This window comes from Semicossyphus pulcher, unplaced genomic scaffold (genome assembly GCF_022749685.1).
Source record: "Semicossyphus pulcher isolate SPU_LCO1_2020_fin unplaced genomic scaffold, fSemPul1.0.p SCAF_20, whole genome shotgun sequence".
Taxonomy (NCBI): Eukaryota; Metazoa; Chordata; class Actinopteri; order Labriformes; family Labridae; genus Semicossyphus; species Semicossyphus pulcher.
Window position 1 is genome coordinate 8,182,543 of NW_027211694.1, and position 17,307 is coordinate 8,199,849.

At 42.3% G+C, this 17,307-nt stretch overlaps 1 protein-coding gene across 1 annotated transcript in view; it reads right to left on the minus strand.

Moving 5' to 3' along the window:
• Positions 1-17,307, minus strand: part of LOC138599319 (voltage-dependent calcium channel subunit alpha-2/delta-1-like) — a 111,692-nt gene that overhangs the window by 17,516 nt on the left and 76,869 nt on the right. Inside the window, exons 14-31 of the mRNA XM_069670924.1 lie at positions 16,441-16,490; positions 16,182-16,271; positions 14,712-14,774; positions 13,973-14,056; positions 13,809-13,883; positions 11,193-11,264; positions 10,977-11,048; positions 10,820-10,881; positions 10,250-10,326; positions 5,443-5,503; positions 5,249-5,355; positions 3,301-3,385; positions 2,996-3,058; positions 1,350-1,459; positions 1,193-1,261; positions 739-806; positions 628-666; positions 465-536 (exon numbers count right to left, since the gene is read on the minus strand). Coding sequence (XP_069527025.1) covers positions 465-536; positions 628-666; positions 739-806; positions 1,193-1,261; positions 1,350-1,459; positions 2,996-3,058; positions 3,301-3,385; positions 5,249-5,355; positions 5,443-5,503; positions 10,250-10,326; positions 10,820-10,881; positions 10,977-11,048; positions 11,193-11,264; positions 13,809-13,883; positions 13,973-14,056; positions 14,712-14,774; positions 16,182-16,271; positions 16,441-16,490 — 1,319 coding nt within the window. The remainder of the gene's footprint in view (positions 1-464; positions 537-627; positions 667-738; positions 807-1,192; positions 1,262-1,349; positions 1,460-2,995; positions 3,059-3,300; positions 3,386-5,248; positions 5,356-5,442; positions 5,504-10,249; positions 10,327-10,819; positions 10,882-10,976; positions 11,049-11,192; positions 11,265-13,808; positions 13,884-13,972; positions 14,057-14,711; positions 14,775-16,181; positions 16,272-16,440; positions 16,491-17,307) is intronic.

The following is a 17,307-nucleotide window of genomic DNA, read 5'->3' on the forward strand; positions in this document are numbered from 1 at the left end:
AAAGGATATATAAATCTTCCAATCTATGAGGTAAAACGAGCCTTCATTCCTGTCCCTGTGCAATAACACAAATAATGAATTAACAGCTACAGCCCTGCTGGCTGCAGATTCCCCGAGGGTTACGGAGTAAGAAAAGGAACGAGTTACAGAGAGAGAGACACAAAGCGGGAGAGAAAGCGAGAAGCTTTCAGGGAGAGACTTTGCTCCTGTAAGAAATATGATTGAGGGCACACAGCCTTCTCTAAACAAAGCCTCAGGCCGCCGGGTTTTAGTGCCGCTGCCAAACTTCAGAGGGCGACTGATTTATCCAGCGCACACCCAGCCCTGATTAGCAAGGAGCCGAGGCCGCTTTAAAAAAAACGGCTACTCAGACGACAGCAGGGGCCTGCTCTTAGCATTTAGCACAGGGCAATGGGGAGCGGGGAAAATGTGTGTGCTTACTGTATGTGTTAAAAGATACCCACCTTCTCAATATCATCTTCTTGATTGGTCATCACCAGGAAGCCGCCATCATCCAGAATGACACAGTCTACATTCTGGAATCACATAGAGATTACACCAGTGTTGCGATGCTCATGGCTCTTATCCATAAAGAATAGCAGAAAATTGTACAATCGCACCACTTACCTTATCGTTTCGCAGACAGCCACAGATCTCATCGTTGCACTGAAAATGAAGTAGAGCAGACTAAGTGTGTGTCCTTTGCGCATAGGTGTAACGCAGAGAAAATCTACTCACATTCAGCTTCTGTGTCGTATTGATGAAGCTCGCCATCCAGGCATTAATGTCCAACTTCACACCAACCACTGGGATCAAACACAAAAGCCAGACATCCTAGATCATGTTGGACCTCTGTATCAACTTTACTCTTTGAACTTAGAAAATCCAAACTTGGCCAAGGATCACAGGAGACCAGACAACTTGATGTGTGTCTTGTGTGTGTGTGTGTTTGTGTGTATATGTCAGAGAGAGCGGGAGAAATAGACAAACGAGGAGAAACAGTCTGTAAAAAGAGTTGTGTGTGTGTGTATGAGGGTTGCAAATGTAGGTGTGTAAATCAGACACAGGGCTGTTAGTATGAGTTTGTTTAGATGAAGGTGCTAGAGTAAGAAAGACAACTTGAGAAATTAGGAGTATAAAGGTGTAAAACAAGCCCCCCTCTCTCTCTTTGTTATTTAGTGTGTTTCCTTACCAGCCGGTTTGAGTGTGATACCATCTACGTTGAGGTCTACTGCTCTGCTCACCAAAAGTGATTCACTTGCTGCGAGAAGAAGAATAATGACACACTTTATGTATTTGCACACACACAGACACAGAACAGGCCCGAACTCTTTGTTAGATTTACTCACTGTTCTCTTTTCTAACGTAGGGTGTGAAGATGTACAGATCATTGTCTAAGCTGCGCTTATAGAAACTCGACTCATACGTCTCTGCTTCTTCAGTCCATTCCAGCCCAGCACTGTTGAATACAATTACACAAAACAAAACATAACACAAAAACACACAGACATTGCCATTATCAAATCTTTCCTCAAGAAAAATGCCACAATCAAGATCTCTTTAGTGTAATTTGCAATCTCTATTTCTAATACAGTCTGATTCACTGATTAATTCAGTAGAATGAAAATGTTGACCTTATGTCTTACTTGAGAAACTTTACACCCAGACTCTTTACAATCTGGGGATTTATTCTGGGATATTCGTCTCTCCTCTGGAGTACCTCAAAGAATTGTATTGGGTCCTTTGAACTTTCCCTTTATAATCTAATACTTGGCATTTACCATCAATACCACTGGCATCTCTTCTCCGGGGTTCCTCAGGGAACTATATTGGGTCCTTTGAACTTTCCCTTTATAAGCTATCATTTGGCGTTAACCACTGACATCTCTCCTTTGGGGTACCTCAGGGCACTATATTGGGTCCTTTGAACATTCCCTTTATAATCTATTACTTGGCATTTACCATCAATACCACTGGCATCTCGTCTTTGGGGTACCTCAGGGCACTTTATTGGGTCCTTTGAACTTTCCCTTTATGAGCTACTATTTGGCATTAACCTTTGTGAATTATGCTAAAATATATTTTTATGCAGACGATACCATTATATACCTGTGTTTGAAGGTATATCAGTTTAATTCTCTGAGTTTGAGCTCTTCTTATATGCTGGTAATCCGATTAACAAGATCATACAGCTTCTCTCAAGTTGCATATGTCTACATTGTCGAATTCCGTCTCCTACCTTTACATCTGAATTTTGTTTCCAAAACCTTGAACTTCAAAGCATCCCATACTTTCAAATATTTAGGATACGTAAGATGACATTGTTTGGAACAATGAGATAAGCAAAACCTAAAATGGATAGGATTTTTGTGCCCTTTTCACAAATTAACTACAACACTGGTCAGTGTACTGGACTATACTTGGAAAGAGGGATGCAAGAACGAAGAAGAAGCTTTCAGTTTACCAGTCAATCTATATTCTGACCAACACCTATGGTCATGACGTTTGGGTGGTGACTGGGAAGAATCTTGTGGAAACTGGAATTATCCTTAAGATTGAGTTTAACTAGCTGACGAGGGTAAAACCAATGCTCCATAACATTTAAAGGAACTATTACAAGGATGCTCCTTGTGAGTCACATTCCATTCCACTAGGATACTTCATGACAGGTCCAAGATTGCTGGAGGAATTCTATGTTCAGGGCGTTAGGGAAAGTCGTAACTTGAAGGAGCTGGGGATATAGACATAAGGGCTTATGGCAACCTTTACTTAGCCTGCTACAACCATTACTCAAACTCTGGCACGTGACAACTGATGGATGGATGGATGGATGGACGTTCAAAACCCTTTTATATGGGGAATATAAAGCGTCCATGGATAAACTGCAGCTTGCTTAGCAAAGCACATTGTTATTCTTTATCAGATAATCCCAAACATATTTACTCATTTCATTGCTCTTAAATCCAATTTCCTTCCACATGAACTTGATAAGTACCTCTTGGGGTAGACCCGTGTGATCCCTCCGTCGGTGGCAACAAATCTGGCCAAGACACCATTCCTGACAAGTAGAGAAGATAATGCTATAAAACATACAGTTACAAACTGGAATGTGCTTTATGTCTGCATGACATTTACGAGTGATGCTGAAATACCTGAAACATCTGTATTTAATTTTTCATAGACATAGACATTCATTACCAAATACCAAGTATTGAATAATTGACGCCACATTGCAGTTTGTTTGCTGGATCACAAAAAAGCATTGATGACAAGTGGGTAAGAAATTGAGGCTTTACTTACTGCAACTCATTATCTTTCCAATTCTTTATCAGTTCTGAGGTGATGCCAGCATCCAGGAGCAATCGGTTCACCAGTTCCACATTACCTAAAGCGCAAAACATCCCATGAGTCTCAAAATGTTAGCCTTGAATAGCATTTGTGTATCTGCTCATTAATCAGACGCCATCAAGGTAAATGATTAAGAATTCAAGTCTTTGATCAGCTTTGAAGTTTTTCATCTTTAAAAATGGGGATACCCTATTTGTTGTTTCAGGCTTGGCTGGGAAAGACTGAGTAACAGGAATCAGCTGGAATATGTGGGATAGAATCCTGAGGAGCATTAATTGCCAAAAGGGAATGCATAATAATGTGAACGAGTAGAGAGATGGAACAAAAGGTAACCCAGTAGAAAGAAAAACATCATATGTTCCACAGAGTTGACATCGCATGGAAGCTTCCAAAACGAATTGCAAATTGATTGCAGCATGTGAGTAAGCTGGAGTTGATATACTAAGACGCACATAAGAGAAACTTTAAAGTAACAAAACAGGAACTATCTGACAGGCAATATTGATGATTTTTAGATTGAAGGTAGGTCTGCGAAAAAGGTTTATATGTCTGTTGAAATAAGACCAATGAAATGACCAATGAAATGCAACCAAGGTGTAGCGGCGCAGGTTGGTTGGTAAAGGTGTTACAAATTATTTCCGAGATGTCCGACAAGACCACATGACAAACATAAACAGGGATAAAAGCCGTTCGCCCATTCATTGGCCGTTCCCGCCACTTTGAACTCTCCGACAACCTGCTTCAGTCCATTAACATCGAGACTCGTCGTGTACCCCCTCCACCACCTCTTCCCCACCTTTATGACACACCACACACATCAGAGAAAACAGCTGGTGTAACACTTTATTTCCCCCCCCATTCCACCTTCCCTCTTTGAGCGGTGGTTTTCATTAGGGATACTTTATTGAAGGCAGCCCAGGAATTCCTAATGTACTTCAACTTCTGCGCCACTGCAGTGGCTTAAAGCGTGTAGCGATACTCGAGCCGCCAGCAGTCCACATGGGCCTTACTCTCCATCTCCCTCCGAACTCCCAGTGGACTCCATTAAACTAGCAGCTAATAATGGTGTAAGTAATAATTCAATTGGGTGAAAAGTTTTATTGGATTGATTATGTTGGGTTATAAGTTCTAAAACTCAAATAGTCAAGCTTATATAAACACCTGGGGACCTTTTGTTTGACTCATTGGGTATAAATGCATATCAATGAGCGTATGCACCAATGGCATTGATGCTAATGCGTTGGTCAGATGTTTGGGAGAAGGTCCATTGGCCCCTGATTTGTGTTTTATTGCTCCACTCGTGCTCCTGGCTTGACGTGTCCTGCTCTTTCTCACAAACACACAGTAATTGGATGAGGTCGAGCGGGTATAGGTGGGGTGTGGAAGGCATATTACTGGGCGAATATTGTGTGTGTGTGCGAGCGCGTGTGTCACATCTAAGCCGCCGTGCCTCACACATGTGCACTCAGGCGTGTGATGGTCAGACTTTTAGAGTTAGCATCAAATGGGTAACACGAACACAGGGGTTCCACATCACAAAGCTTTGCCTGGTCATGCACACCCGAAACCAGCCAGCCAGACCTGCGCTGCACTGGAAAAGAGAGACCTCTGGGAATTGTTTTCCATTGGCGCTCTTCCATTAAATGTTCAACGCACACCTTAATGCCAGGCCAGATGGCCGAGATTCATTCACATATACATACTAGGGCAAATACTGTTTGGCTTAGCAGCTCTTTGAGATGTAAATTGGAATCTGTGAGGAGTATGATGCCCACGTGTGCTACAGACAGCACAGTTAGATCCAATATAAAGCTTTGACTCTGAAGGAGAATGTAACATTTGCTGGCACCAGGTGCATGAGGGGTGGAGAGAGGTATTTTCAACTTGTTGTGATACTCACACATGGGATTGTTTGGCGTCTTTATGTCAATGTAATCGTTGAACTCCATGAGGAACTCGGTGTTGTTTGCGTTCTTGTCCGGTGGCTTTAGGTCCTTACAGTACGCCCTGTGGGAAACATGAATCAGAAGGTTGAAAATGATTACAAACATGTCTTTATGGTTAGAAAATATCACCCAAATAAACTTGCCTTACCTTGGTGCAATGAATGTATAGCCATATTCATCAAACTTGTCCACCAGCAGGCTTTCAGAAACTAGTGAAAGGTTTAAATTAAACAGAAATAATCATTATATGCAGATGAGATACTGCTCTACTAGGGCAGAATGTAACACCTGTTTATTATATAACAGTGCACTAATAAGAGAGAATTCCTTCAGGGACATACTGTAGGAAAAGCACCAAATAGCACCACATATTTAACATTGCCATCCTTCCTTTTTAAAAACCTGATTAATCCTTATTTATTTATACATTAGCGAACAAATGCGGAAAGTTTGAAAGGTAGGACCGAGAAAATAGGAAAATTGAGGATAAATGAACAGTTTACACTGCTTAGGAATGTAAAACTGTAAAGAATAAAGGCATACAGAAGGAGGATCACAATAGACTTTGCCAGACATGCCGGGCAAAGGATCGACAAGGCTCAAGAACAGGAGGAGAGAGATGAAAGGAAAAAAGGAAAAAAATACTTGCCATTTTCCCCTGGAGTGGAAAAAAATCCCCGCAGAGAGAAAGTGAGCGAACGAGAGAATCATCCCCCAGGGAGGAAAAGACGAGAGGGAAAAGAGAGGGAAGAAAAAGACAGGGTAAAACCACAGGGGTCAAAGGTGACACAATATTTTATTCACAGAGCAAGTCCTGAATAGAAATATTGCATTCCCAACAAAAGGTTTCAGGCCTTTGGATGGAAATGGAGACGATGCTGATGGAGAACACAACGAGAGGCTTCAAATGTGGTCAGAAGTTACGATCTAGATGTGTCTGTAGCGCAAGTATTAGCATTCTCCTGGCGATACAGTTAATCTGTGGTGTTACGGCGCACAGAGCTGAATATTAACCACAGCTTACAACCTTCACGTTCCTTTGACGTTCTCCAAAGCATGCCGTGTCGACAGCAGATTATACTATACAGCTATATTTCTCATGACGACATGGGCTTCTCCTTCTCCTGTGTGGTGGTCATGATTGTGAAATAATTGCACCCATGTGCTTTTTCTTTGATATTCGGTCAGCACTTACTTATCCAACAAAATATCTAGTAATGATGGATAGCAGGGAGATTTACGGAGTGACGACTGCTTATTTTTGACGCGCTCTCGCACGCCTTTTCACGCTCAGGATGACATTTTTGCCAGTTGTGTGAATATTTTGTGTAGCACTGAATAAATATGGTGTCTAACAGGTGTCTGAATGGATTTCAACATGAATCAGTATCACACATACATTCATGCAAGACATAAACCAGCAGCGACATAACAAATGCATTACAAATAGATGTGTGATTTGGGGACATGATATGTCTTAAAGGGCCAGTTCACCCATTTTCAGCCTCAGTCCTATCATGCTATTACGGGGAGCTAATGCCGTAATGGTAGGAAAAAAAAAGCAAGTTCGTTCTGTGCCTTTGGAGGACGCTATCCGCTTCTCCAATGGGCCCTGGAAAACCTCCATCAGGCTACGTAAAAGTCTCGGAGCTCCCTAAACTACACTTCCTCAATTTAGGACGCCCGCCTCTGATGTCATGTCTTGAAATGTAGCGTGCAGACCTGAAGATTTTTTAAGACGATCCACCGGTATATTCTCGTCGTAGTAGTATTTCACTTCAGCGTCTCTCGCTGGGCCGTTCCTTTCAGAGGGAGGGGCGCAATGCATGCTGGGTGTTGTAGGAATGTACAATGGGGCGAAACCATGAGCTGTTCGTACAACTTTCTCCACAGCTATGGCGCCAACTTTAAATATTATTGCTTCTATCAGAGAACACCAGCTTTGACTGACAGTGACTTTTTCCAGGGGTGAACTGCTCCTTTAAGTTCACGTATGTTTTCAAAACAACATTTATAATCACTCTTTACAGTACAAGTGCAAGTACAAGTTTGAAGTACAGACACAGATAAGGCTCAACAGGAGAGATCAGAGGAGAGTTTTCATTCAATGACCACAAACGAGACAAAGTGATGACAAAGCACACGGATGGACAAACAGGAGAGATGCAGCGTTGTGTGTTAAGAGCGGTCCTGTCTTTCATTAGGAGTTATTTAACAAGGTTGTAAAATGCAAAGTGACTCAAAGAGGAGAAAACTAAAGACAACAAAAAAGAAAGGCACCAACTCATGTTTTGGGCACAGACTCACAGCTTTCTCCTTTATGGGATCACCTTAAAATAATGCAAACATCCTGTCGTCTGTTCTTTCGGGCTACAATGGTCCGGTGCCAAAACCACATCTGAGGGCCGTTTTGAACAGGTGGGGGTCGAGTACGTACATGCGCACGCAGACACACACATGCACACACCATCTGCGACACGCTGTGTGGGCGCGCGTTGCATGCGAAGCGCTGCTTCTGAGCGCAGACGCCGGCTTGATTCAGTGTTGCAGAATTGTCATTATTAATCAGAAGCTGTTAGGAGAAGGAAAACAGATAAGGAAAACAAAAGGCTTCTGTGTGTACGAGTGTGAAACACCGTTAACATCAGAAGTGTTAGAGTGAGAAAACGGGGGTTATGAGGTTAAGCACAGGAGGAAAAAATATTGTTTTACTAGATAAATGATTTACTTTTAGGATTAGGACTTAGTTTGAGTATATGGTTACAGTTAGGGTTGTTTGGCAGTGTTGTTGTTATGGCAACAGTTAAGGTAAGGCTACAGAGATTGAATGCAAGTCAAGGCAATGTTCTGTGCTGGCTTAGTTTTCATCCAATAAACACACATGGGAAGCAACGTACAGACTATACAATGTGTGTATTCTAAGAAAAACATTAATTAGAACCACATTCACACAGTGGCCTCTCTTCTCTGACGTCTCTCTCAGGGTGGGAAGCTAACATACAGTAATAATGTTCTACCTCGTGTTCCAGGTGGTGATTTGTATAAATGATTGGAATCTGATGAATCTTTTTAATTTGAAAGCTACCAGATTGGTTAGCAACTGAAAAGACAACATATAAGCTGTGTCCCAATTCAGGGGCTGCATCCTCCAGAGGATTTATTTGAAGGCCGATTGCATCACAGTGGTGGGTCTGTCCTATTTTGAAGGGTCCTTCAGATGCGGCGGACAAATGCGTCCTTTCTTTCCCGGGCCACGAAGGATCCATCTGGTGCATCCTTCGCAGCCCTCCGTATCCCAAGATTCATTGCATGCCAATTCAAACCAGATGGTGGACTTTTCAGCGGCCGAGAAATACACTTTTAAATGTAAAAGTTATTGGTTTCAACTCTAGCTAGCAATACATATGTTAAAAATCACGAAAGAGGCCCTGAAACAAAAGTTAAGCTACATGACGTTATGCTAGTTAGTTAGCCTGCTAGCTACCTGTTGCTAGGTGACAGGAGCCGCGTTTGGTGATGCAAGGTCAAGGGCAGGAACAGCAAATATGAACTACGCTGTAGACCAGACCGTCTCATTTCAGTTCGGCCTTAGCGTCTACACAGGCTAAAAAACTTATTAAATGCATTAAATGCTGTCAGAAGGCAGCTAATGTTAGCATTCAGCCTTCTCTTAGCTTACATTACCGTTAGCTAGCGGGTTGTTGAATGCTAAAAATACCGTTTGATAGTGTAACACGGAATGATGGGAAAGACTACGCTAACAGTAATGCTAACGGTAATGTTAGCTGGGTAATGTTGGAGGAAAAATGGCCGCCGTGTGAATATGGGGAATTAAGCAGCCATTGGATGCTAATAAAGTGGAATTCAATGTTAAAATCAACTTAACACCTGTATATCGTCAACTTTTTAACATGATAAAATACCTTACCTTTTTTTTTTTCACTTGTTTATCCTGTGGTCTCATTTCTCACAACGTTGCTCGTGCATTTAGCTGCCAAGCTAACACTTACAGCTTAGATATTGGATTGGAACACTCTTAAAAGCACCCCCAAGGAGCGTTATCAAAACAGGTCCCTGCTCTGAAACTGCACTTAATTACGCTCTGCTAGGAAATATACAGGCGATGAAATGTACACACACTGATGGATTACTGGTGTCACGCAAGATTAAGACTCTGCCAGCGGATTTTCACAGCTTTATGGAAGAGATTGCTGGATAAAGGTGGGAAACTAAGATGTGATATGTATTGGAATATGAAGTTAAACTGTAAGTATGGCTGGTTTGCACACAAATACCAGAATGTTCTTTATAGCTCTATTTTGGACATTGAGGGGGGGGCAGGCAGGTTGGCATGCACACAGACAAAGAGACAGCCTTCATCTTAACTGCATTGAACACACACACACTCATACACACACTATAAAACGGTTCTTTGAGAAACACTATGAGTCAATGACATCTTTTACTAGTGGAAACAGACAGAGCTCAAAACAGATATGAGACGCAGCGCCACACATGTGGAACATCTAATCCACTGTCCAATCGGCTTAAGGATGCACATACGCAGATTTACAGACACTTGTAGACACACGCGGAGTGAGATTTAGTTGGAAATTAATTCACGAGCCCTAAATGTGTGAAAGACGACACTGGAGCCGCTCGTCCTGCTGTCTGGCAGCAAAAATTTCAAACAGTACCACAACTGAGAGTGTGTGTTGCCGTAGTGGCACAAGAGGCCAGGGCACGCAGGGGAGGGGGGTGTGTGTGTGTATGAATACGTGCGTGGGGCACTGTAAGTGATGGATAGGAACCGTTAGCTGAGGCTTTCTCAGCCTTACATGGAGAGAAATAATGTTAGAAGACATTAAGCAACATTCGTCTGTGTAAATAAAAGGTAAATTTTACCGAGTGGAAAATCTAAAAATGGCACAGGAGCTGATTTAGATGGCACTTACATTTTGCCTGAGTGATTGTGTCGCTGATTGTCGTCCGGATGTAATGCATACTGTACTCAGGGAGGACCAGGGCCAGGCTGGAGCAGAAACACACACAGAAACAAACCATTTGAGCGTCTTCTCTGCATACTTCCTTTGGCTTTACATCTGTTTTAATTGGAAAATTATGATTTTTTTGTAATTATTTTTCTTTGTTGCATTCCGTTGTTGAAATAAATTAGCATTTCATTAACTGCTTGCACACAATCTTGCTCAACCGGCCCTTTTTTTCCCCATGCAAAAACATGTTTTGAGAAAGAAAGCGCCGTAGCAGATCTTTCAGTGAGTCCTGCCGAGCGTTTCGTAGCAGCAGGCTGGCCCCTCACGGCTTCACCTAGAGCCGTCGAAACTGCGCCTGGACTCTCTCCTGAACTTAAGACCGCCGTGCAGGTCAGTATAAATGCGAACAACAAGTAGTTTTATGCAATTACGAGAAGCATTTTGCAACTTTTTCTCGGTGCAAAACATCTGGAGTTCCTCTTCTTCTGGAGTAAATAAAGCACTTGTAATCATTCATGAGAGGATGTTTACCTGTAATCTGTTCCCTTCACCGGTGCAAAGGTGTACGTCCTCTGACCTAAATCAATGTAGCGCTTTGAGGACAGAACAGTTAGGGCAGAACATTAGTGAAACACATATCAAAAGAAAATGTGTTAATAATTGTCATATCCTTTCATTAGGAAACTACCTCATCCTGGGATTTCACTAATGTAGACATTGTGTAATTCCCCGTCTGACCGTCGATCATTTTTCTTCTTAACTGTGGACCAAATAATCAAAAACAAATTAGTTAATTAAAAAAGGAAACGAATAATCCAACGTCCAATAATCAGACGTAACCACACAATTGATCCTGACGTGACCCGGTAGAGTCACACAGGTGGAGCAATCGATTTTTCCAAACCTCCACTTTGATCTCATTCTCCAGCTCTGCATCCAGGAAGTCCAGGGTAACAGGTTCATGAAACTTGGCGGTCTGCACAGAAATGCAAAGCAATCAGCCCCGTGGTACACACTGCAATTTATAATCCGGGGGCTTTGAGTACAAAAGAGCCAAATCGAGCAGTAAACATCAGTTGTTGATCTTCTGCTTCCAAAAGAGATTGCGATACATACATTTTTGTTGCCTCGAATGGGGAACATATTATGGTCTAATTTGTCTGTCAACACCGACTTTTGAATAATCATCTGTGACCAATGTGTGCATGCATAATTTACAAGAAGAGTGCATTTCTCAAAGGCCAATGAAAAACATCTTGCCATGTTTCAACAAACAACACCCTGAACAATCGGAACATTTTACAATAAGGACTTAAAAGTCAGCCAAATGACACAAACAAAGTCGGCGTTGTAACACAAAGATATTGAATCTTACTTCAAACGGCATTCTAAGGCCTTGTTCACACCTGCAGTTAACATGCGTCCCGATCACAAGAGCACAGCTTTAAATACAGGTGTAAGCACACCCAAGAAGCATTGAGGACCCGCTAAGATCTGATCACTCACTCAGAGGTAATCTGGGGTGCATATGGCCACATTCTTTCAGCAGTGTGTATGCTAATTTGTCCTGGACCACATTAAAGGACCGCCTCCTCTCTGTGTCCAAGGCGGTGATGGTTTTGGGATGCGGACCGCTGGCCTGTCGTCGTTGCCTGATTTGAAACCTGAGGTTGCGTCTTATTGGTTGTATTCTATTTCTTGTGAATGAAGCGTACAGAGCGTACATGCATTTTATTTGATAGTATGGGAACGGGAGGGAAGAGGAAGAGACAAGGACTCGGATGCAGTTAATTAGAGCTTATAAAATCACAAATACAACCGAATACTAAGGTTGTATCGGTGATGTGTGTGGCTGTGTGGATGTGTGAGCCATTAACAGGTTCATAACAGACCCACACATGCTTTTACATGTTCCTTATTCTATTTTATTTTTTTGCAAAACAAAGTGAGGAAACAGATGTTTTGTAAACATGCATTTCACTCAAAAAAACCCCACACAACTGTTGAGAAACATCAGGCTTCACGATCAAACAAAGTTTTATATCGCGCCGACACATCTGTCCAAGTCCATCCACTCCCTCGCTCCCATGCCCTCTCTCTGCTGCGGGTCCGCATCTCGGGGTTTTATAAATTGATTGATTTCCATCGTGAAATTGAAGTACGTGTTTATTTGCTTGTGAGGCAGGAGAGTGAAACCTGATTGCGCATGTGGAGTTGCGTTTTAACACCTGGGCGCGGTTGTTCGAAAGTAACCTGATTGAATTATCGAAATGTATCAAATCTTAAAAAACGGGCCGTTGTTTAAGAGAAAAAAAGGATTCTGAAATCACATTAGATCAGGTTATCCAGTTTTACTTTTTATCTAATAAAACCTCTAAAAACTTTAGAGGATCGGGATAACCTTACAAATAATCTGATCCTAGCAGAGGGGTGGATTCAGGCTCGATTTAGGCTTTCAGACAACACAACATATTTACAGTGAAGTTTATACCCCTGGGTTGGGACCCAAAAGTGGGTTGCGGAGCTGTTTTCAGTGGGTCGTGGATGAGTGTGGGTCGAGGACAAAAAGACTATGCTGCGCTTTTATTTTGAAGGACATGAGTATCCCTTGATGTGCGTGCAGTAGTAGTGTAGTTCATTCACACTCCGTGTGTCCACTGATTGGTTATCCCAGCTACAGTTACATCGTTGGAACTTGATGATTAAGGAGGTAGTGATGGGTCCTCAGGCCAGACCAGCTGAGAACCATTGGTTTATACTGTAGATGTTTGCTACAACAACACTCGATAAAGTGACATTAGGGTTGTAAAAATTAAATTAAATAATCCACCAAATACCCAGCTGGAAATGTTTTTGTTCTAAGAACGTTACGTGCGATGTTCTGGTAATGTTTCGAGCGGGAAGTTTTTACTTGTTTCCCAGAATGTTCCTTTGAATAGCAGGAGAACATTGCAGTGAGAATGTTCAAATCACATCTCAGGAACATTTTATAAATTGAGCTTGTTTGTTTTTATGTAACATTGAGCAAATGTTTTATTAAAGGCGTTCTGACGTCCCGAGCCTCAATAACATCCTGAAAATATCTGCAGAATGTTGCAGTCAGAATGTTAAGTTTTAAAGATACTTTATTTGAGGTGATAAACATCCTTCAAACGTTCTTTGAATATTAGATTAAAAACGTTTTCTTTCAAACGTAATAAGAACTTGTAGGTAACGTTAGAAACAATGTTATGGGAACGTTCCCTGCTAGCTAGGTAGCCGCTAATACCAAACATAAAATATTCAATTTAAAGCAACTTTTATTTGTCCCATTAGAGCACTGGTAATCCTGATCGGGTCATCGTCTGTATCTGGATCAGATTAATACAATCCAGTTTTACTTTGAAAAACCAAAAATCATTCTGAGATTGAATCTTTTGAACAACTGGGTCCTGGTGTGTACAGCCGTGCTTAGAGCACTTGAGCACGCATGTTAATACCAGGTATAAACAGGCTCACAGTATTTGGTGTTTCAGCCTACCAGTGGCTGGAGGTTAGGGTGGAGCAGCACATATCCATTGGGGTCAATGGCAAAGTAGTAACCATTTGGTCCAAACTGCAGAAATAAAGAGGGAGATATCAGTGAAACAAAGGCACAAAATAAGACATCTTATGAATGAATAGGCTGTTGTTGTGAGCGCTTACTGTAAACCGGGGCGTGAGTCTCTTGATGTCTTCCAGGGAGACATCAATAGCCATAACACCCAAGATGAGCTGGTTCTGAGATTTCTAAGAGAGGAAACCACGGGGAGAAGAAAAGCAGAGGAAGTCAAGGGTAGAAGGACTCACGTATGAGTCCTGTTGTTCTTTCTGGATGAGTCAAGTCCCTCAGCGCTTTCTGAAGGATTTCAAGGAAATGGGGTGCAACAGAAATCTGGACAGTCTCACTCCCAACAGCTTTACGTGCCGCCATGAGTCACTGACAAGGCATTTCCAGCCTTTTGTTTGCATTCGCAGCGGAGGTAACCCCCGAGTCGTCCGAGGTAGACATGTAAACTCATCTTGAAGCACTTAAGCTACCGGATCATTTGTCTCTCTGATCCGCAGGTTTGATCTCTTTTTGATATCTGCTTTATGACATCTTCCTGTGGAGGCACGTGGGAGGGCTTTAAGGGACCTCAGCGTCAACAAAGGATACGAGACGAGCCACAAAAAAGAGGAGGATAAAAGGGAAGGATGAGAGGATAATTGAGAGTAATCATGTTGTATGTCTATTTTTTAAGTCTGGGAAACATTATGGTGTGTCACGTACCCGCAGACTTCAATCCTCCCATGGGGTCAAAGTGTTAGACACACAATAAATTCAGTCAGTCAGTAAGTAAGTAACAAGATGAGTGTGAAAGAAGACAGAGTGACAATTGGAGGCGGGTTTTTTTTTTTCTACCTTTGAGCCTGTGTTGGTTTTGTTGAAGACGGGCAGGGTTCCAGTGATGACCAGGCCGAGGTCCTGAAGATGGAAACACACAGTATATTAAATAAGCATTCAGTATGTAGGATAATTAATCATGTCAGTGTAATATTATGTGTAATTTAACACAAATATCTTTTGACTCTTTTCTAAAACAGGCATTATTATTCAGATTTTGCAGGTAGAGGTCTTCATGGGTCCACCGGAACCCTAGGACCCGGATGGGTTTTATGTTACATATGTGTATGTAAAATCCGCTGTGAAGTTGGTGCTGATCGGGTGTGTTTCGCCCGGCCGGCGTTGTGTCAGACATTTCTCTGTTCTGCATGAGTCAGGGTCCCAGCTTTCAAATAAAAGACAGGTCTTGTTTGGTAACGGGTCCTACATTTCTGGGTCTCTTGCTGCTCTCTCGTGCTGCAGAGGCTAGCGCTTAAGGTTCCTGGTTCAATTCCCGGTTTGGACGTAGTGAGCGTTTTTGCGTGGAGTTTGCGAAGACGTTCTTGTTAGCTTAATTGGTGACTCTAAAATTCCCTGTAGGTGCGAATGTGAGCGTGATTGGTTGTCTGTCTCTGTGTGTCAGCAGCGCTGTAATTGACTGACGACCTGTCTCGCCCAATGACAGCTGGGATCAGCTGGTAAGCTCCAGCTGTCAGTGACCCTGATAATGGATAATGGATGGATTTTGCCCCCTTCCTAACATCAAGAGTGTTTTCACCCAAATTAATGGGACAATTTTACACGGGAAAAAATGATCCTTGATCCTCAGACATTCCCTATCGAACGTATTAGTGCGATGAGGCATGGTTAATGTTCTTTCACTTTATAGGTTTGTTAATTTTTTATTTGAAAGATTTCAGTGTTATTGTATCCAAAATTATTCATTAGCTTAGCACAAAAACAGCCCGTAGAACTTTTAACAGTCTTTTTAAATCTGTTTTTATCTGATTCCTGTAAATAATTAAAACGAATCATTAAAAAGTCACACGCCTGAACGCCATACATGCCCCAGGAAGCCAACAGCTACATCTTCAAAATAAGATGTTCCTTGTTATGAAAGGCGGAGGCGTTTCTGGCAATGACAGGGTCAGTGCAGTCACAGGAGCTGACAGCGTCTTATCAGTGAACGGATGACAGCTTCCAAACCGTTTGGCTGAGTTTACCAGACTGGCTTCTTATCTGCACTGTCGCCTAAAACAGAAGCTTAAGCGCCACAAAAAAAACCTGATAAATGCAGCATTTTTCAAATCAAGTTTATCTGTGTTCTTATAAACACGACTGGAATAGAGTTGAAGTTGAGTTTACCAGGACGACAAACAGTGAGAGTTTAGCATCAAGACTTATCTGTGATTCTTTATCGGACAGAAAACAGATTTTGTGGACAAATGCCGCAGACACAACTCTGTTTTCCCACGCTCCTCGAAGTGTTTGTTTTAACATGTTACATACCAGTGCATCCAGGTAGACGTTGGTCCACTGAACTTGCTTAGCCCTTCTGTCAGCTTTCACCATCGGCCTGCCCAAGACATCCAGGTACTCCTGCAAAAAGGGATGAGAAAAGGGTATTTGTATTTGCAACATGCACATCTGTCATTCCACCACAAGAGGGCAGGGTACACATGTAAGCTTGGGAGAGAGCAGGAGTAAAAGATAAGTAGAGTATGAATCATTTAGAGTATTTATGAAAGTGGAGTAGGAGGAAGTGTACCTGAGTGTTGATCCTGATGGCTCCTATGGATGGGATCTCATAGTAGTACCCTAAAACAGAAGCTTCACTTAGATGAGGTAGCAAAAGACCCTTCTTATATTCATCAAGTAGTGTCTGAAAGCTTCCAAAAAATACTACTCTGATTGACGCAGACCAAACCAAGTCGAGAATTGTCCTTAAAGCGCCCACGTCTTCCTTTAGATCCATGAAAACAAACAAAAGACACTTTCTCTCTTTCTTACAGAGAATCGTCGACACAGCACAACAAATAATCGGCTGCCCTCTTCCCTCTCTTCAAGACATTGCGAACACCTGCTACAAACATTGTTAAAGGCTGCTCTCACCCTGGACACCACCTGTGTGACCCTCTGACCTCAGGCAGGCGCTACAGGTCATTAAAAACCAGAACTACCAGACTCAGGAACAGTTTCCTCCAACATACAAAATGAACAGCTATGTTACACTCTCAAAACAACACCCTCTCTACATCTCTTTTATACATCAATAACTAAGCTGTTTATATATCTCAGCACTGCACCTTGTTGTTTGTTCGGTGTGATGTGGGGTTTTATACGTTAAAGACCCCCTCCAGTGAAACTCTGCCTTCTAAACATCTCCATGTGGTGTTCCTCATGCGCTACAAGACGTATCAGGGACAACATCAGCAGTCATCTCCATGGCTGGGCCTGTCTGCTTTTAAACTGCAGAGTAACAAGGACAGGCTGAACAACACGTTTTCAGATTGGCAGGTTTGTGACGTCACAAACCTAAGGAGCCAATCCCGTTAACGGACGGGGTGATGCTATGCATATCATTATTTGTAACCTATGGCAACCACTTTGGCAATGCGCGAGCGAGCTGTAACAG